Source organism: Ictidomys tridecemlineatus, chromosome 8, assembly GCF_052094955.1.
Source record: "Ictidomys tridecemlineatus isolate mIctTri1 chromosome 8, mIctTri1.hap1, whole genome shotgun sequence".
Classification (NCBI taxonomy): Eukaryota; Metazoa; Chordata; class Mammalia; order Rodentia; family Sciuridae; genus Ictidomys; species Ictidomys tridecemlineatus.
Genome location: NC_135484.1, coordinates 9,829,139 through 9,857,012, shown reverse-complemented (window position 1 = coordinate 9,857,012; position 27,874 = coordinate 9,829,139). Strand labels below are relative to the sequence as shown.

The 27,874-nt window shown below is 39.7% G+C and overlaps 1 protein-coding gene across 9 annotated transcripts in view; it reads left to right on the top strand.

The window, feature by feature from the left end:
* Positions 1 to 27,874, top strand: part of Arid1b (AT-rich interaction domain 1B) — a 394,730-nt gene that overhangs the window by 281,131 nt on the left and 85,725 nt on the right. For all 9 annotated transcript variants that reach the window (XM_078018840.1, XM_078018836.1, XM_078018839.1 and 6 more), the window contains one exon: positions 26,736 to 26,825. In XM_078018840.1, coding sequence (XP_077874966.1) covers positions 26,736 to 26,825 — 90 coding nt within the window. The remainder of the gene's footprint in view (positions 1 to 26,735; positions 26,826 to 27,874) is intronic.

Genomic DNA, 27,874 nt, shown 5'->3' with positions numbered 1-27,874 from the left:
TTTCCTAAGTGTGAAGGTGCATATATGATCAAGCATATAAAACATGACAAAGAGAACATTTCTTAACCTTAGAGTTGTTCTAAAGGGAAGAGCCTCTTAAAAAGTCTGATGGACAATTTTTGCATTTGTTCACCTTCCTCCCAGATAGAATTGCAGTGAACTTTTGAGCTAGATGAATGGGCTTTCATAACAGCTAAACCCTCCTCCTTATCCTCAAGCCACTTGCTGAGTAAACTTGGCAAGCTTCTAAGCTTCCCTGAGCCTCAGTTTCTGCATCTGTAAAGATAATATACATGTAAGACAGGTACATGCTACATGTAGGACCTGGTGAGCACTTAATGCCTATTGATTATTGTCGTTTCCATCAGTTATTGTTGTTATTCAAGCTGAGACCTGGAGACTTATCCATTTGTAATTACCATCCAGAGCGGTGCGATTGGTTTTTGCAGCAAGTCCCTGATTCTTTATCCAGTAGTGTTCACAAGGTGCGCATGAAGTTTCAAGTTATGGTTAGCTCTGATTATCGAGATTGTTCAGCTGGACTGCTAGCCATAAAACTGCATAACACATTTTCACAAAGTTGAATCTATTTTTCTTCTTACTTAAAAAAAAGGTCACAGCTGCTCTTCTTGAGGGTTGGGACTGAGAAAATAAAGATAAAAAGATTGTATCCCTGAGATTAACAGAATTTTTGCCACTATTTCTACACATAAAAATTTTGTGGGACAGAAACCCTTGCTTCGCTCAAGCCATAGGCAAGTTGATTTCTGTATGATGGGCCTTCAGGTTAGCAAAGTTTGACATTAGGTGCAGTTCAGAATCCTGGATTATTTCTCCCTCTTTTTTGTCTTTTTAGAGATGATATCAGTGAGCTCTGAGCAGTGTCCTACTCGGGGCCAGCACACACTGGCACTCGCTGCTTCCTGTGCAGCAACACGGGGTTGACAGCCAGCCTGCTCTCGTGGGATGGGGCGCCCTTTTCTGAGTTATAGAGGAGCAGGGAACCCTTGGCAGCCTTGTCTCAGCCTTTTTGGAGGGATAGTCCATGGCTTGAATCCAGATGTCCTATTTCTCCTCTCTTTGTTCCCACAGCTAAGCCTAAGGACAGTCAAAACTAAGTCTTTGATAGGTGTTTATGAAAAAAGTTATGGTGCTATTTTAGTGGTATTTGTTTAAAAATCCTAACAGATTTTGTTGAAAAAATTACAGGTTTCTCAATCCATTTTTATCCACCTAGTCTGTATACCATCTCCCATATGCACACACACTTGTGGAAAATTACATTTCCCTAAAATCCACATCCTTATTCTCTGGGAGGTGTTGAGTTAGTCAGCTTACATTATGTTATGTGTTTTTGTGAATTTGGTCATTGGCAATAAGGCACACTTTGGGTTGATCAGAAAGTTGATATTTTTTGTTTTTTTTTTATTTTTTTATTTACTTCTAATTAAATGTAAATACACCTTTATTTACTGAAAAATTGGGCCCTTGTATCATCTTCTTTCCCCATCTCTAGCCCTTGTTTTTAAATTTTGCTGATCTGTACATTAGATGCTAAGATAATATGTAGTCTCCTTCCTTTGGCTTTGAGTTGGAACTGGTGAAGTGCAGTGTCCTGTCAAGATTCCGTGGCCTTCCAGAGCAGGGCTCTCAAACTGCTGCTATACATGCAATTGGACTTTCCCTTTCTTTTCCTTTTTTTTTTTTAATTTTTAAATTTTTTATTCTAATTTGTTATATATGACAGCAGAATGCATTATAGTTCATATTACACATATAGAGCACAATTTTTCATAACCCTGGTTGTATGCAAAGTATGTTCACACCATGAGTGTCTTCATATAGTACTTAAAGTAATGATGCCCATCTCATTCATCATCTTTCCTACCCCCAGGTGCCCCCTTCCCCTCCCACCCCTCTGCCCTATCTAGAGTTCGTCTATTCCTCCCACATCCCCCTCCCAAGCCCACTATGAATCAGCCTCCTTATATCAGAGAAAACATTTGGCATTTGGGTTTTTTCTCCAACTCCGTCCATTTACCTGTAAATGCCATGATTTTGTGGGATGTTCCTTTATTTTCTGTGTGTAGGTTTTGCTTGCTTTTGTTCCTCTCCTTCCTCTCATCTCCAGCACTGACTTGTTTTTTCTGACCTTGCTTCACTCTCGTTACCTCTTGCTGTATCTTGATGCTGCCTCTCCCTGAGTCACAGACTGGCTCATTCAGTCATCGTCTCTCCTTTAAAATGCACAGCTGTTGTGTAGCTGAGAGCTGGGATAAGGTAAAGCCAAAATGTTGTGGGGGGTCTAGTATTGCTTTCCTAGCATTTGTTAAAGAGAGCAATCATTTTTCTCCATCTCTGCCCTGGTAAATGAAATTGACAGCTAATGAGAAGTATCACAAAGGTGGATAAACAAAGACCAGTAAAGCATCCCATTTGGCTGATTCTGATTTTTGTCTGTGAAACCGTTGCTCCACCCACTGCAGTTTGCCCTCTGATCATGCTGCCTCGCAGCCCTGGTGAGCAGCCTGGGAACAGCTGCTGCCAGGGAGCATGGGAGGCACTGGCCCTGCCACATCCCTTCTTCAGTGGGCTTTTTCCTTCCTTCTTTCTTTTAAAAAGCAACATGGAGATTCCCTGTGGTTACTATCCACATGGATTCTCTCCCTTTGAACTGGGCTCTAGGATTGCAGGGTTCTATAGATGGAAAGTAAAGAATTCAGCCCTGATTGTTTAATCTAAACTAGCCTTGAGGGAGAAAGAAACTATATGTATTCCCTCTCCCTGTACTAATACAAATTGTCGTGTTTTTTTACTTATTCTCTCTTCATTTCTCTTCCTTCATAGCGATGGATGTATTTATATTTGGAGACAGAAATGAAATATCTCCATTTTCCTTATTGGTAGTGTGCTGTGTATACACTTAATTAAGCAAACCTTATGTCAGGTGCAGTTAATTCTGAAATGTCTGATATTAAACGTTCCTCTAATAAATGATCTCGTCACATTGTACTTACTCTGTGTCTTGGGTTACATCCTACGGTTGTGTACTTTGGTTTAAAGAGAACAACCTACAGGGTTTTGAGCATGTTGGATAGGTCTTACACTAGGCCTCATTCCCCCAGTACGTCAGGGCAGCTGACTCCGCACAACGTCAGAATGCATTGCAGTTGCCAGAAGATTCTGTGGGTGTTCACTTTACATGTCTTGCCTCCTGAGCCAACCAGTCCAGTTTACTAACAAAGCAAAAATGTAAATAAGTTGGAGGTTTTTTAAATTTTTGTTTTACTGGCCAAAGGCTTTTGTCAGCTTTTTCCTGCATGTGCTATACTCAGCAACCATGTCAAATATTAAGAAGGGTGAACATAGAGCGTGTATTGCACGGTAACAGATGTCAACTGTTCATAGCCTGACAAAACCTTAAATGTTTAGACTACTGGTGATAATTCATTGGTTTTGTTAATGAAGATCTAAGGGTAGTAAATACAAATTTCTGAAGTTTTTTGTTGTTTGTATTTGGCATTTGACATGTATACCAAGTCCATTTTTAGGTGTAGTTAAATCACTTCTGTCTAACTGTAGGCCACTTTGTAATAGATTAGGACCAAAAACATAAAATTAGGTGGTTACATTAGGACCCTGCCAAATGGACATTGGTTTTACATCCATTCTTCTTGCATAGTACTAGATACCAAATACACATCTCCCTAGTCATCAGAGACAGAAACAGAATAGAGTTGCATCAAATATAAAGACAAAATCCCCTCTTTTTAAGTTTTCTGAGCCAATTTACTATATGCTTTGCTGTTTGAGGTAGCTCACCATTCATTCCCCTGCCCCCAAAACTAATTGTGGCTGAATGAGAGGGGCCGGTCAAGGTGGTTTGGGAGCTCACAGATCTTGAAAGTCAGGCTAGGTTGAAAGAATCTTTTACTCATCTCTTTAGAGGCCCCTTCTCCATGTGTACCTGTCTCAACAAGCTCTCCTTTTCCCTCAGCAGCTGCATGTGCCCCATCTCCAGCACTGGGGACACTCTGTGCCCCTTCACTAATACAGATTCCTGCCTGGCAAGTGCCTGCAGTCACTCACTGCTTTTTGAAAAGGCTCCCAGATGTTAAGAGCCTGTGCACAATGTAGCCAGATATGGCCCTTATATTTTCATGAAGCCTCAGTTCCTTCATTTTTAAGCCCCTCCTCCAAAGCTCTGTTTGTCCTTTCCAAGTTAGTGAGACATGCATCCAGCCTACTACCCAGCACGATGAATTTGCACCCCTCAAAGAAAAGCTTAGACACTGAAAACGTGTGTTCCAAAAAGGGTTGTTGGTGTTGAACTAAATCTGGAAAGTACCTCCTCAAGCAGCACTCTGGTGGATTCATTCTGAGCCTGCCCCACCCGCCAAGTGGAAGCCAAGGAGATTACTGTATGAGCTGATGTCACTGCAAATACATACAACAAGATATTCTGGTCAAAAAGCTAATTTTCTTGCTTAATTTGACATTCAGACAAGCAGATTCTGGAAGGCTGCTGTAATGGGAAAGAGAAAAATGAATTGCAGTTAAGAGTTAGTCATGGGCCAGAGTGAACAGGAAGGATTTTAGTGAGAGGAAATGGTAGTTCCTGGTGTAATTTGTCAAGATTAGTTTCTATAAAATGCACAACAGAGGATGCAACCCAGTGTCTCTCTTTCATTTAATCCATTCTCCCTGTATTTTAAAATCTTATTTTAGGCTCAAGCCTAAAACATCCTAAATAAATAAATTTTCCACTTTTTAATTTATCCTTAATAAAACTCAGAGATAATGATTTACATTTCTATATGTAAATCATTCCAAGGCAGTGTCCTTTCAGGACAACATTAATAGACTCTGAAGTAGCTTTGCTCTGATTACGGGGTGTCTGCACAGTCACCGTGCCTGATAGTCCTCTTTTAGAACATCTATCACATGCTCCTTCTGGTCCCTCTGGAGGTGGAAATCCTGCCGCAGCTTGTTTCAAGGAAGATCCATGCTGCTTATTGGCAAACTGAGCAGGCAAAAAACAACAACAGCATTTTTTAAACACAAAATGCCATTGATATATCCATGTTTTTAATCTGTGGCAGCATAGAAAACATCAATTCAGCAGTTCTACAAACCAAAGAGAACTTAGCCAGTATTTTTTCCCCTTACAATGTAAAATATTTGTGTTATACAAAATAGTAATTTCCAATCCTTTCCAAATGATGCTTAGCAGCAGTTAAGAAAGCAGTGATATATTTTGTCTATTTTGTCTTGGAGAGATGAAGTGCAGCTCTGTGGGGCTTGCTGCTGGCAGTGTGAGGCACAGCCCTCCCCTTGAGCATGCTATCTAAAAAATCCGACCAAGATGCTGGTTCTGAGACTCTGCCCCTGGCACGAAAGCCCTACCTGCAGTTGCAGGGAGCTGGGGGGTCAGTGCAGGGAGGCAGTCTGCCCTGACCAAGCCTGGCAAGCAGCCACCCATGTCCTGAGCTCCCCTCCTTGAGGTGGCACTTGCTACCCAAACCAAGCATCCCGGATTGAGGGAGGATGACTTCTGCTCCAAAAGCCCAGGTCTTTTCAATTCATCCATTCCAGTAGATTTCAAATCTAGCCTTTCCTCACCTGTTTCTTCTATACTCAGAAATAAGAGAACATTAGAAATTCTTTCAAAATGCACATTCCCTCTTGGCTTCTCTTTCCCTCTTAATTAAAAATAAGCTATGTTGTTCCTGTAAAGCCCTCTTATCACCTTCCCTACTTGTGTGTGAAGCTGCAGGGGTGCTTCCATCTAGGGTGGCGCTGTGCACTTGCCTCTTGCTGTGTCATCCCAGCAGCGACCCACGCATTTTCTTGGTTGACCCAGCAGTCCAGCCACATCTCCAGTGCTTCTTTGCCTTGTTCTCTGAAGAGGCACTTCAGACACTTTGTTCACTGTTGGTTTTCATTTCTGGCAAAGACTGTCACTGTTACAAACGTGTGCTCAACCCAGTCTTCTTGTTCCTTGAATCAGCAGTGTGCTGCCTCAGTGGAAAGACTGTTGACACAGGCCTGCTGTCCTGACGACTCAGAGTGGAGGGCTTCAAAGCTTTTATGAACTAATTTTAGCTTACAAGGAAAAAGTTTCAAAAACCTTTTAGTCTACATTTTGGAAAATGGTAAAATGTAGTGCTTGTGGCCAAGATGTTTCTAAACTTTTAATATATTGCTGTGTTTTCTAAAAGGGAATAGGTCACTGTTGCAGAAGAATCGAAACCATTTTATAGAGTGTTATGTTTATTTCCCTGTCTTCTGATAACCCTGAAGCCAGGATTATTATGATGTGTTGATTGATTATAGCCTCTTACTAATCAGTTTCATCACTTATTCTCAATTCACACACTTGCACCTTTGATTTCTCTTCCATAAAAGGGTGATGTGGGTTGTCGTTGACTAATGAAGAACAGAATTGGTTTCGGCATGAGACAAACAGTATGCCGACACCAATCCTAAAATGCATTAATCTTTAATAATCCAGATCTGCATGTTTATAAATGATATAACCAGGAATTGTTAATGTTGATATTCTCCATTCTAAACAGAAAGTGACACAGGAGTTTGTACTTGCAAATAACATTAAATACATATAGCTGAATGCCAAGAGTGTGACCTTGCTGAAGATTCCAAATACATTACTTCAATTGAATGGTTTTAGGAAAGAAATATGTTTACTTTTGTTATTGGTACATTAGGTGATACCCTGCTGAAGGCCAACTAACACCAACCAACCCGATTGCTCATTTTTCCTTCCTTTCTTAATTTAACATTCTCTTGTTTCATTCATTAATTCAACAAAGTACTGCAGTCACATATCTAGGAACTGGGGAAAATGCACTGAACATTAATGTGAAGGACCTTTTCATCAGGATGTTTAAATTCTATTGGGAAAGACGGGGATTATACAAAATTAGTCTACACTTTATTGTCAGGTATTATTAGAAAAGAAAGGTCATGTTGCTTCTCTAGATAGCGAGTAGGAACCGTGTCTCTTGAAATTGATATCTGAACAAGAGAAGAGAAGGAAGGGCAGGAGCAAGTTAGTGATTAAGGAAGTGGTGGCAGGCAAAGGAGAGCCATCAGGAAGGGCAGGCCCCACCTCTCTGGAGCCTGCTGTGGGAACACACAGGGAGGCAGTGAGGCTGTGCAAAGTGGGAAGGGGACGGGGCAGAGCTGGTGGCCAGTTACACTAGAGCACCACCCAGGGCCAGGTGATACAGTAGCCCCCCTGCCCACAGTTTTGCTTTCTGAGGTTTCAGTTACCTGTGATCTGAAAATGATAGATGGAAAAATCCCAGAATCGAACAGTTCATGAGCTGAATTGCAGCATTCTGCGCAGCATGGTGAACTCTCTCGCTATCTGGCTCCATCCCACTCAGAACCTGAATTATCATTGTATTTAATAGTAGCCCTGAAATGTAAGAGTAGCAAGGCTGGCAATTTGGATATGCCAAAGAGGAGCTGTAAACTACTTCCTTTAAGTGAAAAGGTGAAAGATCTCAACTTCCTACAGAAGGACAAAAAAATTCGTACATTGAGGTTGCTAAAGATGTGTGGTAGAAATTAATCTTCTGTCATGCAATAGTGAAGAAGAAAAGCACTGAGAGCCAGGGAGCACTGAGCCTGTGCAAATACTTCAGCAAGGGATTGCCTGGAACCAGCAGCCCAGACCTTGTGCTTCAAGGAAGGGACAGTGGCACAGATGGAAGAATAGGTTTGGACTGAAAAATATTAAAACCACTGGAGAAGCTGCATTGGCTGGTGAAGAAGCTCCTGTTGCATTTCTGGCAAATTGAAGTTGACTGAGTAGAAGGATGCCATCCAAAGCAGGTCTCTGTTGTGATGAAACTGGGCTTTTCTAGGAGATGATGCCCAGGAGAACCTCCATTCACAGAAGTGCCAGGGAGCCACCAGGACGGAAATCCTGGAAGTGCACATCGCCTCTGGTACTACATGGCAGTGAGGCAGGTCGGAGAGAAGAACATGTGCCCTCTCAAACAAAACTTTTTGAGAGAGAAGGAGAAACCATAGTTCTGTAACTTTATTACTAGATTATATAGTGACCGCGGTTCTATTTTCAATTATTATTTTTTTGTCAATCTCTTGCTTTACCCAATTTGTGAATAAAATTGTCATAGATATTGATATGTAAGGAAAAACATAACATATATAGGGGTTTGGTATTACCTGTAGTTTCAGGATCCACTAAGGGTCTTGGAATGGATTCCCCGTGCATAAGGGGGAACTAGTGCACAGGAGTTTGTGATTGTAATGGGAAACCTGGCAGATTGAGCAGGCAGGGAATGGCCTGATTCAATCAAGGTTTTAAAGGATCATTCTGGCCACTACGAGCAGTTCACTATAAGGGACAAAGGCAGAAGGAGGCATCCTGGAGGCCAGTGTAGGATCCTTGGGGATGGCAGTTCCTGTATTTTGGACAACAGAGCAAGTGCTTAAACGGGGAGTCCAGAGTTCGGTTTTGGCTCTGTCATACTTGAGGTTCTTGTTAAACATCTTCAGGGGAATTTTGAACAGGCAATTGGATTTAAGAATCTGCTCCAGGTATTTCTAAGTGGCAAGTGGAAGAAAATTCTTGTTTGTGAAAATGATTATTTCAAAAGTGTACTTGCTGAATATTGTTAAAATTTAAAGCGAAAGAATCAGTGACAAACACATGGGAAGTGTTTCTTGGTTGTAACACCCTTGGAATGGTCCCCAGTATCAGAAGATGCAGGTGACCTGGGCTCTGCCCTGACTAGGTGCTGGCTTGCCCATCATGTGCTCCTAAGAGGCATGTCCCTGAGAGCACAGGTGGGTACCTCCATACTAGCTAGTGCCTCCTGAGATCCCTGCTGTTGAAGAGTTTGGTTGCCGGTCAGTCTGGTTCCATCCTCTTAAAAACGCACTTACTGAAACACCTGAATTCATGCCATGCTGTGAACGTAATGTCAGAGCGAGTGAAACAGATGCTTATTGGTGCCTTTAAATGTAAATAATGAAGTGTCAGCCGGATCTTTCAGATCCTGGACACGGTGTGCCGAAACCTTGTGTTTTTCTAGTACTTTAGCTTTTTGTCTCTTTACTTTTTTTTAATATTTATTTTTTAGTTATAGTTGGACACAATACCTTTATTTTATTTATTTTTATGTGGTGCTGAGGATCAAACCCAGGGCCTCGCACATGCTATGCGAATGCTGTACTGCTGAGCCACAACCCCAGCCCCTTTGTCTCTTTACTTTTAAAAGAAGTTTTTTTTTTTTTACTAAGAGTTTCAAACTTTTAAATCTTACCACAAAAATAAGCTCTCATTATTCAGCATAAGTACAAAGTGAGGTTTTTAAAGCTTTTTGGAAGTAGTATATTATTTTATGTCAGTAAATTGTCAGTTTTGTATCTAAACATACAGAAACTATGTTGCCTAGTAATACTGCTGTTTTTATCCCTGGGTCCCAATTTTATATATCCTGTGCTGCTTTGCTCAAATCCCATTTTTTTCCCCAAACTGCAAATCCTTTCTTCCCTCCTCTCACATCCGGAAACAGCATAAAGATTCCTGTTGACCCACCACATGCACCACCTTCCTTCTCCCTGCAGGGCATACCCGTGAGTCTTAGGATATATCCTCAGTGAAAGCAAAATGACTCCAAAGGCGTGAGCATTGGTGTGTGGCACTTTCATAGCTACCCATGTTTACAGGCCGAGTTGTGGTAAAATGTTGGCATCTGGAATAAGAAATTTGTGACAAAGGATGGTGGCAAGTGAAACTTTTATTAAAGGAAGAAAGTGACTGGGCTTTGAAAAGGCCCGTCTCCATCCGGCAGTACAGTGCAGCGATCAAGTGGAAGAAAGGGAGCAGGCAGGCGCTCAGCTAATCTTTCTCCTGGGGGCCCAGGTGGACAAATTGGCAACCCTGTTCACAGCTTTTTTTCTTCTCCCCTTTGTATCATAAGAACTGCTAATCGGATCCATGCTGCTGCAACTGTGGTTAGTTATTAACAGAATAAAAGCAGATTTCTTCAAAAGAACGGGTGGGGGAAACGACTATACAAAATTGCAAGGTTGTTAGAATCTTAAATGCACAGCAGTCGATTTTTTTCCCTTATTCTGAATTATACGATGAATACAAGTCTTTCATCTGTCACTATACCCGTTTCTTCAGAAGGCAGCCAAATATTAAGCTTCTCAAACAAAAAAAAAAGAATCTTAGAGGAAAAATATTGAGGAGGAATAAGAATGGGTAAGAGAAGGGAAAAATTAGGTTTTGTTTTTATTAATTTGTCCTGGTGAGAGAAATACAAACTGCCTGCTCTGTTTAGTTTCCCTCCCTGCCTTTTACCTCACATCAAAGGGATTAACACAGACTCAGCAGGAAGCTGCGCTGCATTTTCTGTCTGGTGCTCTGTGTGAGTCAGGTTCAGAACCCACCATGTTTTACATGGACAAAGGGTGCTACGGATCTAGACTTCCTGGACAAGCAATATCATGTCAAAACACACGGGCGCCCCTCACCACAAGTGGATGTTTCCAAACCCAAAGACCTTTGATTGTGAACCGGAGCTATAAAGCTATGGAAAAGGGTTTCTTTTGATGAGAATGCCAAGTGTTTGCTATGATAGTTCATGCAGGTCAGGGCATCTTTGACACTCACAAGGGGGATCCCTCCCAGATCCTCAAGATTCCCCAAAATAGAAATGGCTTCTGCTTTCAGCCCAGTCACGTGTTTGTTCCTATGACTTATTTGGTCTTCCTGTTTTCACACGTAAAGTTGATAAACTTTCCTTAAAAGTTTTGTCTTTTATTTAATGACTGGTTTTTCTAGAAAGAAAGTTTTTATTACTTTTACTAGAATTACTGGGAGGAAAGAATATGTAAACTGAATAGAGCTGGTGTGCAGAGTGGCCAGCCACATCCAGCCACACTGCATGTGCCAGCCAACAGTGGCCAGACAGCATTGGAAGTGGACCTCAACCTCGCCTTAGCACATGAGGCCCTGGGTTCAGTTACTGGCACTGCAGGAAAAAAAGAGAAAAAAGAAAATGAAAGTCAGGCTACACAGTAAAACCAAAAGTCACCCTTGTCCCCATACCCCAGAGTACTTAGAAGACTAAAAATGTTACATTTTAATGCTGAGAATCTACTGTATATAAATGTGTTCAGACTCTGGTTTACCTTTTTCTTTATTATTATTAGAGCTTTATAGTTATACATGGTAGCTGGGGGCTCATCCTGACAAATTCATACATGCATGGGATTCATTTCAGTTCATGATCCCCCTTTTCCCTCTCCCTTTTCCCTCCCCCACCCATTCTCCTTCCTCTACCCCACTACATTTCCTGTTGCTCATCTATTAATTTATATTTGATTGGTTCTTTATGTTATCTTATCCTTGCCTTTATTTTATTCTAGCTTCTGCATATGAGAGAAACTCTTTGAAAGTTTCTTAGTTTGGCTTTTTTCACTTAGTCCATTTCCATTCATTTACCAGCAAATGCTGTAATATTTTTGTTTTTATGGCTGAATAGAACTCTGCTTTACACACACACACACCATGATTTCTTATTTCGTTCCTCTATTAACAGGCATCTGGTTGATTCCATAATTTAACTGTATCACAGCCAATTTTAGCTCATTTGGGAAAATACCAAGGAGTGGGATAGCCTGGATCATGGCAGTTCTGTTCGTAATTTTTTGAGGCATCTCGATACTGATTTCTATTGATTTACTAATTTACAGTCCCACCAATAATATACAAGTGAACCTTTTTCCCCAGGACCTCTCCAGCTTTTATTAACTGTTTGTAATTTTGATCATTGCCATTCTGACTGGAGATAAAATCTGAGTGTGGTTTTTTAAAAAAAAAATATTTACTTTTTAGTTTTCAGTGGACACAACATCTTTATTTTATTTTTATATGGTGCTGAGGATCGAACCCAGCACCCCACACAGGCCAGGCGAGTGCACTACTGCTTGAGCCACATTCCCAGCCCCTGAGTGTGGTTTTGATTTGCATTTTCCTGATTGCTAAAGATTTTGAAAATTTTTTTCATGTATTCGTTGGCCATTTGTGTTTCTTCTTTTGAGAAATCTCTGTTTAGTTCTTTTGCCCATTATTTGGTATTTTTTTATTAGCTACACATGATTGCACAATGATCTTGACAATTCATACATTTGAATCAAATGGGGTATAATTTCTCATTTTTCTGATTGTACAGGTTGCAGAATCACATTTTTGGTGTTAAATTTTTTGAGTTCTTTTTATATTCTGGATATTAATCCTGTATTGGAGGAGTAGCTGACCAAGATTTTCTCCCATTCTGTAGGCTCTCTCCACACTCTAAATCATTTCCTTTGCTGTGTAGGAGCTTTTTGGTTTGATGCCAACACACTCATTGGTTCTTGGTTTTATTTCTTGTTCTTTTTTTTTAAAGAGAGAGAGAATTTTTTTAATATTTATTTTTCAGTTTTCGGTGGACACAACATCTTTGTTTGTATGTGGTGTTGAGGATCGAACCCATCCAGCACCTATATATGATAGAGTGTTTTCTTCTATCAGTTGAATAGCTTCTGGTCTAATTCCTAAGACTTTGATCCATTTTGATTTGCGTTTTGTGTGGGGTGAGAGTTAGGGGTCTAGTTTCATCTTTCTATATAAATAGCTGTCCAGTTTTCCCAGCACCATTTGTTAAAAAGACTGTCTTTTCTCCAAGATATATTTTTGGTACCTTTTTAAGTATACCAGATGGCTATAGGTATGTGGATTTGTCTCTGTGTCTTCTATTCCCTTGATTCATGACAATTTTGATGTCAATATCATGCTGTTTTTGTTTCTACATCTCTTAGTATAAATTCAGATCAGATATTGTGGTGCCTCCTTTATTTTTCTTGGTCAGCATTGCTAAGAATCATTTTTTCTCTAATTCTTTACAGAATGTCATTGGTATTGTGATGGGGATTGCACTGAATCTGTATATTGCTTTAGGTAGTATGGCCATTTTGACAGTATTGATTGTTACTATCCAAGAACATGGGACATCTTTTCATCTTCTAAGGTCTTCCTCAGTTTCTTTCTTCAGTGTTATACAATTTTCATCATAGCGCCCGTTTACTTCCTTGGTTAGATTAATTCCCGAGTGTTTTATTTTATTATTTTTTTGTGGTTATTGTGAATGGGATGGTTTTCCTGATGTTTTTTCCCTGACTGAGTCAATGTTGGAGTATAGGAAAGCTATTGATTTATGGGTGTTTATCTTATGTTCTGCAAAACTCATTTATAAGATCCTTCTGGTGGAGGTTTTTTTGGATCCTCTAGATATAGGATGATGTCATTGGCAAACAGAGATAATTTGACTTCAAAAAAAAACAAAAACCTTTTCTTTTCCTATTTGTATTTCTTTTCTTTTTCTTTTTTTTTTTTTTAAAGAGAGAGTGAGAGAGAGAGGGGGAGGGGGACAGAGAGAGAGAGAGAGAATTTTAACATTTATTTATTTTTTCTTAGTTCTCGGCGGACACAACATCTTTGTTGGTATGTGGTGCTGCTGAGGATCGAACCCAGGCCGCACACATGCTAGGCGAGCACGCTACCGCTTGAGCCACATCCCCGGCCCCTGTATTTCTTTTCTTACTTTTTTTTTTTCCTGATTGCTCAGACTAATGTTTCAAGGACTGTATTGAATAGGAGTGGTAAGAGTAGACAGCCTTGTCTTGTTCCTGGCTTTAGAAGAAATGCTTTTAGTTTTTCTTCATGTAGTATGATGTTTGCTTTGGGTTTGTCATAAATGACCTTTAAGATGTTAAGGTTAGTTTCTTCAATCCATAGCTTCTCCAGTGTTGTTAACATGAATAAATGTTGGATTTTATCACAGGCCTTTTGTGCATCTATTGAGATAGACTTTTGTTCTTAACTCTGTTTAAGTGGTGAGTTACGTTTATTGATTTGCCTATGTTGAACCAACCCTGCCTCCCTGGAATGATACATACTTGATCATGTTGTTTTATGTTTTTGATGTGCTTTTGAATGTGGTTTGCTAATGTTTTATTAAGGATTTTTGTATCTCTGTTCATCAGGTATATCACTCTTCAGTTTTCTTTCCTTGATGCATCTTTGTCTGGTTTGGGCATCAGGGTTATGCTGGCTTCCTAATATGTATTTGGGAGTGCTCCCTCCCTTTCAATTCATGGAATAATTTGAGAAAGACTGGTGTTAGTTCTTTTTTAAAAGTCTGTTAAAACTCAGCTGAGAATCACTCTGTCCCTGTGTTTTTCTTTTTTTGGAAGGCTTTTTATTTCTGTTTAATTTTATTACTTTATATTGGCCTGTTTATATTTTCTATATCTTCTGGATTCAATTTGGGCAGGTCATATATTGTCTAGAAATTTGTCAGTGTCTTCTAGATCTTCCAGTTTATTGGAGTAGAAATTTTCAAAATCGGTCTGATGATCCTCTGGATTTTAGATGGGTCTGTAGTGATAGCTCCTTTTTAATCTCTGATCTTGGTGATTTGCACCTTTTCACTTTCTTTTGGCTAGTTTGGCTAAGGGTTTGTCTATCTTAATTAACTTTTCAAAGAACCAACTCTATGTTGCATTTATCCTGTGTATTGTTTTCTTATTCTCAATTTCATTGATTTCTGCTCTAATCTTAATTTTTTACTGGTTTTAGAGTTGGTTAGTTCTTTTCGTAAGGCCTTGATGAAGCATAAGCTTATTTATTTGGAATCTCTAATTTTTTGTGTAGCCACTCAGTAGTATAAATTTTTTTCTTAGCCACTGCTTGTTTGATACAGTTGATACATTGTATCTCTGTTCTCAATTTTTTTCCTAAGAATTTCTTGATTTCTATTCTTAGTTCTTCTTTGATCCATTCTTCATTTAAGATAATATTGTTCAATCTCCATGTGTTTATGTGGTTTATATAATTTTCCTTGCTGTTGATTTCTTGCTTCATTTCATTAAGATCTAATGGTATACATAGGATTATATCATGTGTTTTGTTGTTGTTGTTGTTGTTTTTATTTGCAAAGATTTGTTTTGTGGCCTAGAATATGTTCTCTTTTGGAAAAAGTTCAGTGTGCAGCTGAGAAACAGGTAAATTCAGCTGTTTGGGGTTGGAATGTTCTGTAGATGTCCATTAGGTCCATTTGATTTATAGTGTTGCTTAGGTTGGAGATACTTTATTGTTTTTGTTTTGATGACCTGTCTGTTGGTGATAAGGGTATATTGAAATCACCCAGTATTATTGTGTTGGGGTCTGTGTCAAATTTAATGTCATGGAACATTTTTTTCCATGTAATTGGGGGTACTGACATTTGGAGCATACATGTTTACTATCATTAAATCTTCTTGTTGGATTGTTTCCTTTACTAGGATGTAGTAGCCGTCTTTTTTCTCTCTTATGTTTAATTCTAACTTGAAATATGCTTTGTGAGATATGAGTATAGCTATCCATGCTTGTTTTCTTGGTCCATATGCATGGACTATTTTTTCCCATCCTTTTGCCTTCAGCTTATGGATGTCTTTGCCTATGAGTCTCTGTAAACAGCATATAGTTGGATTTAAATTTTTTAAAAAATCTTTTGTTGTTGGTAGACCTTTATTTTATTCATTTATTTATATGCAGTGCTGAGAATTGAACCTTGCGCCTCACACATGTGAGGCAAATGTTCTACTACTGAGCCACAACCCCAGCCCCGGATTCTAATTTTTGATCCATTCCGATAATCTGTATCTTTTAACTGGGGAGTCGAGACTGTTAACATTCAGCATTAGTATAGATATATGTTTGGGGTTTCCTTTCATTTTGGTTTTTTGCTCTGTTTACTCCTGTCTGGATTCTCATTTAGTAGATTATTTTTCTATTGAACTTCCTTTGCTTGGGAGCTTGTAATGACCTGGACATTGAAGTCCAGAAGTCTGTGTTTGGCCTTGTGCACTCTCATTGCCTTGCCATGTGCCTTATGAGGCCTTTTTAGTTTCTGTGCCTTAAGTTCTCTTTTGGAAGGTATCTACTTGGAAGGGCTCTAATGGTTATCCATTACTCAGACTGCTGACTGACTTCCATGAAATGACATTATATAATTTTAGTATATTTAAGTTAATCAAAGGAAAGGAGATACTGGGGAAATTTCCGGTTTGAATCTGGTAAGCTAGATGAATCATGATGGACTGTCAAAAGTTTCTCTTGTTAATGGGCAGGAAGGAATCACATTTGTAGGACTTCTGGTGGGGCATAATTCTTAGACTGCATCAGATTCACTTTGATTTTACTTGTTAAGTGATAGGCCTTTGTAACTAATTAATCTTGTACTCTTGTCAGAGTTTTATATAAATACACTCAAAGCTCAGACCACAGTAGGGAGGATAGTTAAAGCTTCATCAAGAAGGTGTGCATGGGTTTCTAATAAAGGCATGTGGAGAACTGTCAAGGTTGGGAAATCAGAAGTTTCTTCTTATTGGCTCAGGTGTACACATGTCAGGTCTGCCTCTGGAGTACTGAGTTCTCTCTATTTTCAGAACAAAATGGACTTTTGAGCCCTATGACATGGAGGGGATTATCTCCCCAGACACAGGCTTGGCTTCTTGAATCTGGGAATGCCATCTTGGAGGGCAGAGGCAGGGGCGGAGTGTTGCTTTCTTATTTTTGCACTATTTTCATTGGAAGTTGGATTAGCTCACAATAAAGATCTGTGTTGACAGCCCGTCACAGCCACTCCCCACCCCCCATGCCCCAGCAAGAGTGAAAATCTGTTTAAAACACATGGGACACTCAGGCACACATCGACTAAGTACACACCCACATTCTGCAGGCGAGCAGGTAGCTCTAACCGCTAAGCTGAAGCCTGAGAAGACTTTCTATTTTCAGTGTTGCTTTGAAGCGTATCGGAAGTGGTGTCAGTCAAGAGCTTCCTGATTCTGAGCATAGGAGATTTTATTTTCATTTCTTAAAGCAAATGAAATAGAAGACACGGGACAAAAGAATGCTGTATCAAAATAATTTGTTGACTTTCAAACTTGTATAAGTAAATGAAAAGCATTGGATATTTGACAAACTTAATGGATCATCGAGACACATTTTTCGTTCACATCACGAGACATTATGCAGATATTTAAAGAAATGCCGAGTGAAATCTTGGCTGCTTGTATTGCAGAGCTGCCGATTTGCTACTGAGGTAGATGAGGCAGTCAGTGATTTCCACAGAGTGGAGTCCTCCGTGCAGCCCACCAGTGCCACTGCCTAACAAAATCAGAATTACCCTTTATCAGAAATGCTCCTCACAGTCCTTCATGTTTCAAAAATTAAAGGAGTAATTTGAAATGTAGCCCATAGAGAGAATGTATATGGCTCCTACAGCGAGGTTGTCAGGACATGAGCAATACATCCTCCAGAAGATCACCAGTGAGTCTGTGGCAGGTAGGGGAATGTATTTCTGGCACTAAAATTAAATCAAGTAGTGTCTGCCATACAGACTCCAGATTTGCTTTATTGTCTATGTCAGGGTTCCATCTTAGATAACTAACTGCATCTTAGGTTGGTGGACTTTTTATTTGTAACTGTGTAAAAGGAAGAAATACATTTTCTCTGGCCATTACAACTTTTATAAAAACTGAGTATTTCTAGGTCTACTGGAATTACATGGGAATAGGACCCTATTATTTAAAGGGGTGAACTGTTTGTTTGCTAGAGGCTGTAAGTACTTCTGAGCTAGTGTTCTTGTCATTTTTAATTTTATAGTTGTATGCAGTAGTAATATAGAGAGGAATTAACCCAGGAAAGTTTTAGCCTTAAAAATAGTTAACATGGGAACCTGTTCCTCTCATGCTTATTCTCACCATCCAATACAGCAGTGATAAAGTGTGACTTTTATGATTGCACCTGATAAGTAGTTGATTTGCTTGTTTTGATCTTATATAAGAAGTGGAAAAATAAAACTGCAAGTAATCACTTCTCTAAAACTTCACCTATTAGTGGACTTGCCATTTGTGTCTTGCATTGAATGTGTGCTTGCACTGAATGCTTAGGAGTCCAGGGCAGCTACACTAGACCTGGCTTGCAGAGGACAGAAACCACTTTTCTTTTCTTTTCTTTTCTTTTCTTTTCTTTTCTTTTCTTTTCTTTTCTTTTCTTTTCTCTCTCTCTCTCTCTCTCTCTCTCTCTCTCTCTCTCTCTCTCTCTCTCTCTCTCTCTCAACTTTATTGTTTTATATGGTGCTGAGGATTGAACCCAGGGCCTCCAATGTTCTAGGCAAAAACTCTACCTCTGAGCCACTACCCCAGCACAGAAACCACTTTCTTTTATTGACATTTATAGAAGTTTCCTTGTTAAATATGGGGGACTGTGGCAGGTTTGTATGTAATTGCTGCTATTATTAAACACTGTTTGCAATTCATTGGCCTTTTGATCAAGTATTCCTGAATGTTTTTGTACTGATATTATCATTTAGAACAGGGTCCAGTTAAATATAGCCTATAGGACAAATTCAGCTCTTCACATATTTTTGTAAATGAAGTTTTATTTATACACTATTTCATTTATGTATTGTTTGGCTGCTTTTGAACTGTAATAGCTGAGTTGAGTAGTTGAGAACTTGCAGAGAACTTGCCACCAAAAAGGCTGATATTCTCTATCTGGCAGTTGACAGAAAAGGTTTGTGTACTCCTGATTTAGAATAAGATGAAACAATGTGATTACCAAAAACTTTTAAAGGTCTGATTAACTATTAATCTAAATGTACTTCCTGGAATAACCAGCCACATATTCATTTAACTAGAAACACTTATTGAATGTACACTATGTGTTGAGTTCAGGAGACACAGTATGGCAGGGAACAAAATAGGACTCTCTGTCCTCATGGAATTTATACTGTAGTGAAATGAGATAAATAAACACAGAAGTAAATTGAGAACTACAAGGACTGTTAATATCCTGTCCAACAGTAAGATGCATATAGCTCTGTGCTGGTTAGTAGTTGCTGAACAACTGCCCCACCATGTTGGTCTATGATATGTTCGTGTTCATACACTGTAAGTTACACTTACTGGATGTTGGCTAATTTACCAAAAACATAACATATAGCCAGTTTTCTCCCAGTTCTGTTACATACTAACTTCCAGTGTCTTATGACCCCAAAATTTAGTTTCATGGTTATCTTGATCGAGTTCCTAAAAGCTGTTTTTTAATAAGCAAGATTACCCTTAAGCCTATCTTTGTGTAAAATTGTAAAGAAAATACAGTAAATAGAATCCAAAAGTGTAAGAAAATAATGTACCATTGTCTGGTGGGATTTATCCCAAGAATTCAAGGTTGGTTCAACATTAACAACTCTTAATATTATATACTATAAAAATAAACCTGAGGAGGGAAAATGGTCTTTTTAACAAAACTCAACACCAAATCATGATTGAAAACACAAACACTTAAGGAAGTAAGTAGTAATTTAGAGATGCTTTCTCAACAGGGCACAGTATGAGTATCTTTTAGTTATATGGTGAGAGACTTGAGAGACATTTCCACTAAGCACACCAGTGAGACAAGGAAGACCACTATCTCCATTATCACAGAGCAGTGTACTAGAAGTTGTAAGCAATGCAGTTAGACAAGAAAACTCAAGTAAAGGCATAAAAATGGGTATAGAAGAAATAAAACTCTATTTACAGATGATACAATAATGTGCCTGGAAAAACTTAAGAGAATCAGTCATAAATTAACTCAAGGTGCAAAATGTTCAGTTAGAAGACATAATGGTAGGGAAATCACATTTACAATAGCAACAAGGAAGATTAAATGTTATTAATACTAATAGAGTGTGCAAGGCCTTTTGTATACCCAAAAGGGACTCAGGAGGACTTGAAAAAATGAAAGGATTTTTTGAGTTCAAGAGTCATCTCTTCTCCCCAGATTCATTTATAGTTTCATTGCATTCCCAGTAAGAATATCAGGAAGGTATTTTATATCATTAGACAAGTTGACAGTAAAATTCATACAGAGAAACAAACATATTAGAAAACACTGAAAAAGGAAAAGCAGGAAGCACAGGATTATCCTTAGTTAAAACATGGTTTGAACTCATCATGATTAAAAATTCTGTGGTGCTGGCAGACAAATAGACTCACAGACCACTGGAACAGAAGAGCAAGCCCAGAATTAGACCCAATATGCATAAAAATTGAGGGCATGACCATGATGGCATTCCAAGTCACTGTGTGAAATAATGTCAAAATAATTAGGGATCCACTTGCAAAAAAAGATACATTAGATCTATACCTCATAATGAAACTGAGTGTGTATTTGAAGAAAACTAGGAAAAATTCCTTTTGAACCTCAGTGTAGAGAAGAACTTTCTGACTGTGACTCAAAATCCAAAGGCAATAAAAATTTGGTAAATTTGACTACATTTTTTAAAGTTTCATTTTAAAAGATACCATAAGCAAAATCTCTAGACCACTAACAAACTGGGAGAAAATATTCACAGCTGACACCATAAACATGAAGAACTTAAAACTGGAATTGTAGACTTAAAACCCATGTAGAACATGTGAGAAAGCCATGAACAAACAATTCACAAGATATAAAAATGACCTTTAAGCATGGAAAAATAGATTCCAAATTAGAGAAGCATAAATTCAAAAATTGCTGACACTGTTTCTCATGTGGGACTGGCGAAAAATTTTTTTAGAAAAGTGGCACCTCCTATTAGGAACATTATGGAGATACAGGTTCCTGAAACAGTGCTGTGGCAGTGTAAGTTGGTACAGTTTCTGAGGGAAATGGGAAAATGTATGACCTTTTTATCCAGAAACTGCCCGGGAGGAATTAAACCGAAGATATAACTCAAAACTACCCAGATATGTAACCACGGATATGAGGAAGATGTTGTGATCTGACAGGAAGAACTTTTCCAGGGCATGCTGTTCACTGAAAAAAAAATAACAAAGATACCTGAGTGTGCAAACTTTTGTGCAAAAAGGAATATAGGAAAGAAAACCATAAACAGTATCAGGCTGGCCGTTCACAAAGGCAGTGGGGAAAAGGCTAGGAGGAAGAGGAAATGGGTGTAGGGAAGGGGAAGAGGAGGGACGGACACTCACACATTTTTTTTTTAAAACAACTAACTTAAAGCTGTAAAAGTGTTTTACATACCCCCAAAGCTACAAAGTAATCACAGACAGTCAGGATGCAGCAGGAACCCTAAATGGAACCCCAACACTGATAACCCTGTGTTGTTCACAGGGATATAGCTTAGTAATCTAAAATGTCTATGTGCATATAATAGAATCAAACAAGTAAATTTGATCTAGATAATGAGGGTTGGACTTCTCGCTGTTGGAAAAGTATGAGTAAGAAGGCTAAAATGTACTCTTTAGTTTTGAAATGGAATTCGAAGTATTCGTGTAAACTTGTGGTTATACGTGTATATACACACATATCAAAATACAAGTATGAGGGCTGTTGTGGCTCAGTGGCAGAGCCCTTGTTTGGGTTTGATCCTCACCACTGCATATAAATAAATAAATAAAATAAAAATAAATAAATGAATAGCTAGATATAGATGCATGTGTATGCATGGGTTAGTTTCCGTGCATGTGTTTCTTACCTTTACTCACTGCGTTGGCTGGAAGCATGGCACAGGAGTAAATGTGAGCCAAGCAGGTACCTGACCCTAGTCTCACAATGGCACTCTCCAGTAAAAGGAACCAGGGCTTCTGGAAGTGATTGATATGAGCTGGGGCAGGACAAAAAGAAGATGAGCCTGGAGCATCTGGTGTTTCTAAGATGGAAGAAAATGTTCAATGAAGCAAGGGAGGCTTGTCAACAGGACTCAGGAACCGGAAGAAGCTTCAATGGCCAAAGCCAAAACAGTTGGAGCAACAAAATAATGATAGTCCTGGGTTTGATTTTGTTTATTTGTTTTACCCATAATATAAAATAAATCCATTTATTAGTTTCTGCTGCTGTGTAACAGACTGTTAAAAGTTAGCAGCTTAAAACAGCACTCAGTTCCTAGGGTCAGGAGTCCAGGCACAGCTTTATAACTCCGTCTTCTGCTCAGGATCTCACAGGGCTATACTCAAAGTCTTCTCATGGTCAGTGTTATAATCTGGACACTCAACTGGGTAAGAATCTGCTTCAGTTTCTTCCAGATTGTAGCAGTAGTCACTTCCTTGTGGTTGTAGGAGTGTATTAGCTTTCCATTACTGTAACAAATACCTGAGATAAATCACCTGAGTAAAAGGTTTATTTTGACTCACAGCTTTCGTGCGGCCTTCAGTCTGTGATAGTTGGTCCCTTGCTTTGGGCCCATAGTGAGGCAACCCAGTGTGGTGGTAGCATGTGGTGGAACAAGCTGCTCACCTCATGGCAACTGGGAAGCAAAAAAAAAAAAGAAGAAGAAGAAGAAAGAACGAACTAGGGACTGAAGTCTCACAGTCCCCTTCACAGGCATATCCCCAATGACCACGACTTCCCACTATGCCCTGCCTCCTACAGGTACCTCACCTCCCAACAGGGCCAAGCTGGGAGCCAGGACTTCACCACGTGAGCCTTTCTTTGGAGGACATGCCACATCCAAACTATAGCAAGGAGTGAGGCCCCTATTGTGTGGAACTCCTGTCCTCGCCTGGTGACTCAGCTCACACCTTAGAAGCTTACTTTCTAGAAGGTCTAAGCCCTCTGTTGAAGTCAGGCCCAGCCTGTGGGCTGATCAGAAGCCTCAGTTACCTCTGCAGAATCCCTTCACTTCTTCATGAAGGTGTTCATAAGGCATCATTCATTATTCCAGGAGTGGCAGTCCATCCTTTTGCCATGCTTTTTGGTTAGAAGCCAAGTCAGGTTCTGCCTCAGTGAAAAGAGGGGAATTACAAAGTGTGACTCATTGGAAGTCCTCCCTCCCGGGACGTATCTGCCACCATGAGTTCACTTGGATATACATAAATGGTCTAATAAATAAATGAGGACACAGTGATTCTGTTCCTCAGAATAGAATTCCAATTAATGAATGTAGAAGGAAAAAGGGAAACAGAATTACTAGGAGCATACACCTCCGTAGTAAATGCTTAAACAAGAGTTTTTTCTAACAGTTGTGAATATTGGCTTGTAAAAGTTTGAAGAGATGCAGGATTTGCATAGTCTCACATTTCTCCCCTAACATTTATTAGCTGCAAAGAGGAAACAAGGAACTTTAAAGTAGATTTCAGCCTAACCCAGTAGTCAAGGTACACATCACCAGAAGTGGGCCAGCCAGCATCTGAGACCTCCTTAGAACCAGCTAAAGAGTGTGGCATTTTTGTTGAACATGTCCCAAAATGTATTTCAGTGAAATAGATCAGCCCAAGCCAGATTGGGTAGCGTTCTACAAAGTAACTCAGGGGTACTCTTCAAAAGTTGCCAGGTCATAGAACAAAAGAAAAGACAGGAGGACTTTTATAGGCTAGAGGACATGGGAGAAATAACTAAATGCAGGGCACAATGATCCCAGAAAAAAGGATGTTTGCTGGAAAATTCAACAAACTCCAAATAAATTCTGTAAGATAAACTTCCCATCTTGATAATCGTATCATGGTTATATAAGATATTTCCATTAGGGGGCGGTGGGCTGTTGGGCTGTTGGATAATCTTCACAATTTTTTTGAAATGTAAAATTAATAAAAAATAAATGGACTTGTTCATTTGTTTTTTAAATCAACATAGATTTAGGATGAGCATTATAACTCAGCAAAAGTAGAAATTCAGATAACTTATTGATGCTTCCTTTACTTGTCACATGAAGATTTTGCACAGTGATGCCTACATGGTGATTGGGAAGTAAAGTCAGGTGTGAGATGGTGGGATTTTCTAGTTCACAGTAATTCTTCTGGCAGTATTTTACTTCATCATGTCATCTTCATCACAGACAAGGGGAGTTCAGGGTACATTTTAAAAGAAACCCAGTTTGAATGTTTAAGAACCGCATAAAGTTGGTTTGCTCACTTTACATGGCCATATTCTCTCTTAAAATCAACTACCAAACTTTCTTTGAAAGGTTGAATTTGTCACTGACCTGCCATACAGAAATCCATTGTTCAGAAGGTGTTTACTTGATTCCGCTGCTTTGAAGGGATCTGAATTCTCTGCTTTGTATGAACCATGCACATGAGTGAGTCTCCTATATCACCTTTCACAGCCCCATTTTCTGAGTTAGCGCCTGCTGTATAACACTCTTGGAGGATGAATTATCTCCTAGTAACTGTAGTTACCTCGTAATTAAGGAACTATGAGAAAAGAGAGATCGAAGAAAATGAGGAATTTTAAATGGCCTGGAAATATCTATCCTTAACACCCAAAGGTTCGTGTTTATTTTTCAACAGGATGGATTTAGTACTTGGTTTTTCTCCATGTTCTGAAGGGAATCACTCTCAGAATTGCACCAAACAACTGTGAGTGGTGCTTGGCTGAGGCAGTATTTTATGAGTTGTGAGATGGGCTTCTTACAGCCTTTTTTATTTTTCACTTGATATATTGTATGGAAGGAGCAGCGCCTCGGGCAGGCACAACGTAAGCCTGGTGCCCTGTATTAACACAGAATTACTGTTTGTTTTTACTGTCCTGAGTCTATGAATCCAGCCTGTCATGCAGAAGTGATCGTTATAATGTAAGCACTTAACTGTCCTGCCGCAGCTGATTCCCTAGGGAAACTTAAAAAGTCTGTGTCTGGTTGCAGAGTGCTTTAAATTTCTAAGTGGACTGTATATTGTGACTGCAGGGAATTTCTTAGGAACCGTTTGACCCTGCTGTGGACACAGCAGCTTTTGTAGATCTGTAGCCAGTAACTTGCTCTTGAAATTTGTTTTGGTCCAGAATTTAGTTTTTACTTTATATCTAGTTAGTTGGTGTTAATACTAATTTACTACAAAGTCTAAGACAAACCAATGTCAAGTAGATTCTGTGCCATTTGTCAGGACTTTCAGCTGCTAGTGACGGGACTCATGGAAGAGCTCATGTCTCACGGCACCTGTTTCTGGCACCTGTTTCTCTGTGTCTGTCAACTTGGGTGTTTGGCTTTGGCTTTATCTGAGAACAAGCACAGTGTGGAACACCCAGGACCACTCAGGAGTACAGCCTTAAGGCTTATGTCCACCTCTGAAAGTGAGATGCCTAACCCACCATAAAATTTGAGAACTGTTTTACAGTGATACTTTTAACAGCTATTTATACCTATTATCTAAACTGAAAATTATCTTCCTGCCTCTCTGGCTGTCAGATAACAACTGTTATTAGAGTGAGACATGAGTGGCAGTCCCCAGAGACTCCAGGCCTGAGACACCATGCTGTAGAAATGGAAGACACGACACTTGTTCATCACAAATCCCCAGGCCTGCACCATGGCCTCCGCTGGGGAGAATCAGAGGTGGTCTTCAGGCATTGCCTCCTCTGCACAGCAGTGATTCTTTTTAGCAGTGTATATAACTATGGAAGAGTAGGACGTAGAGGAGCAAAGCAGTCAGGTTGAGCTGGCCCTGTCACATGACTATTCCAGAGGGTGTGCAGAAAGAGATGTTTGTACGTGCTTCTCGACCCCACCTGTGGTAGCTAGGGGAGAGAGCAGAGCATGCCCTGCGGGTTGTGCTGAATTCAACCTTCTCCTTAATCCTAGTATTTTAGTATTAGAAATGCATCTAACCCTCTGAGCCAGAAAGGGAACTGAGGGGACCCCCTGCCTTGTGGTGCCTGCGTTTCTGCATCCTGTCTCCCACCTTGTGATGAACTGTCCCTCCTTTATCAGTGGAATAAGTACATTTTCCTTTGTCAGTAAAAAAATGCGTTTTTCTCTAGTTCACAATCAGATTCGTTATGCTAAGGGAGGGACTAAAGGAGTGAAAGATAGGATTCCCGTCCCAGGGAGCCCCCGTTGATATAGGAAAAAGCCAAACTCATTGAAAGTTATATAGATACTGTTACTGTTTAAGCAATAAAGATCAAAGGAGATGCATAATAATATTCCTTTCTTTAGTAATAACATATTCCATTGTGTGATACCATTTTTTATGTTTCTTAATGGAGGTCTTCTGAGTTTGACTCTCGGGTTGATTACAAAACTTTTTAGGAATCTGTTACTATTACTGCATTAGTTGGATATTACCAATGAGTAATTGTTGGCCATTCTACACATCTGCTTACCTATTTGGCTTCACTGTTTTGAATTTTGTTGAATGTGTAGGGAATGTATGTCAAGCTACTTCAACTACAGGTTGATTGATCCATGAGTTTGGGGGCTTATTCAGTAACAAACTGAACTTTTAGCAGGTCTTTTTGGTGAGAACTTTATCATGTTTCCTCTTCATTTTTCAGGAAACAAACGAAATATTACATTCTTTTCAGCTGTGTCTTTTTCTATGTGGGCCGTGCCTTTTGTGACCATAAGAAATGTATGTATCTGGGGCTGGGGATGTGGCTCAGGCAGTGGCGCGCTCCCCTGGCATGCGTGCGGCCTGGGTTCAATCCTCAGCACCACATACAAATAAAGATGTTGTGTCCGCCGAAGGCTAAGAAATAAATATTAAAATTCTCTCTCTCTCTCTCTTAAAAAAAAAAAAAGAAAGAAAGAAAGAAATGTATCTGTGTCTTGTTTTGGGGGAGGGTTTTGTGTGAATGGTTTTTTTGTGGGTTTTTTGGCACAATTGCAGTATTAACGCAAATGGTCCCCCCATCCCCACTTCCCTCCTGTGTTTTACAGGCAGTCAGATGCCTCCTCAGCCACCTGGGAGCCAGTCAGAATCCAGTTCCCATCCTGCCTTGAGCCAGTCACCAATGCCACAGGAAAGAGGTGAGTCTTCAGTTCACATCCTATGCACTGATCATGCTTTGAGTATTGAAGGCTCATATGAGTTTTCTCACCCATTTGTCTTCTTACAGATAATTTTTTAAAAGGATGCTTATCAGATAAACAGAACTCTATAAGTAACAACAAATTTGGGGAGAAGGGATTCTTTCTTGCAGATTGGATTACATGTTACCAAAGTGTAATTCAAGGCCCAAAGAATCAGTGTGTCCACAAAACACCATGAAGTGTAGTCTGTGTTTGATTGTAGTCTGCTTAGTCCAGCTGGGTGCAGATAACTATGAGTAGCTCAATGTGGACGTCAGTCCTAATAAAGTGAAGTGTGTGAGCACACGTGCACTCAGGCACACGTGCTGACCTGACTAATCACTTGTTCCAATAGACTTAATGATAAAATTTAAACTCATATTTCAACTTATCATATAAAATTGTAAGATCTTCTAACTGGAGCAGACCTGAAAGCTCAGTGTACAGTTGAAGAAACTGAGGATTACGTTTGCCTGTGGTTTCCTCACTCCCAGCGTCTACTTAGAGACTGGGCTTTTCCTGAAGCCGCCGCCTCTGTGCTTCACTCAGTGCTGTGTGTCAGCCTGTGGTGCCTCTGCCTCCCCTGCACGGTGGTCCTCCTCCTCCAATCAGTATTCTCTTTTGTGCCACTGCTCCTATGGTGGTGGTGGTGGTGGTGATTTTAATTCAGATTGGTGTAGACCAGGGCTTACATCGCCATGGGCTGCTGTTCCCAGTCACTTCCCACAGCCTGAAGGTGAAGCTTGTCCACCTGTCCACCCTGTTCCACAGGAGATGCCACTTTGTTCCATGTGGGCCTGGAGGAGTTGCCTGCCGGCTAGGTAGCTCATGTCTAGAGGGCTGCTTGAGCCCTGACATTATGATTATTTCTGTAAGGACTGAAGAGATGATGATTTGCTGCTAATTAGACTTATGAGGTTTAAGTTATTTTACATATTAAAAATTCAGTGGCACATAATTTAGAAAGCAGTGCCATTAAAAAGATGGATTAGACTTATCTATGTATC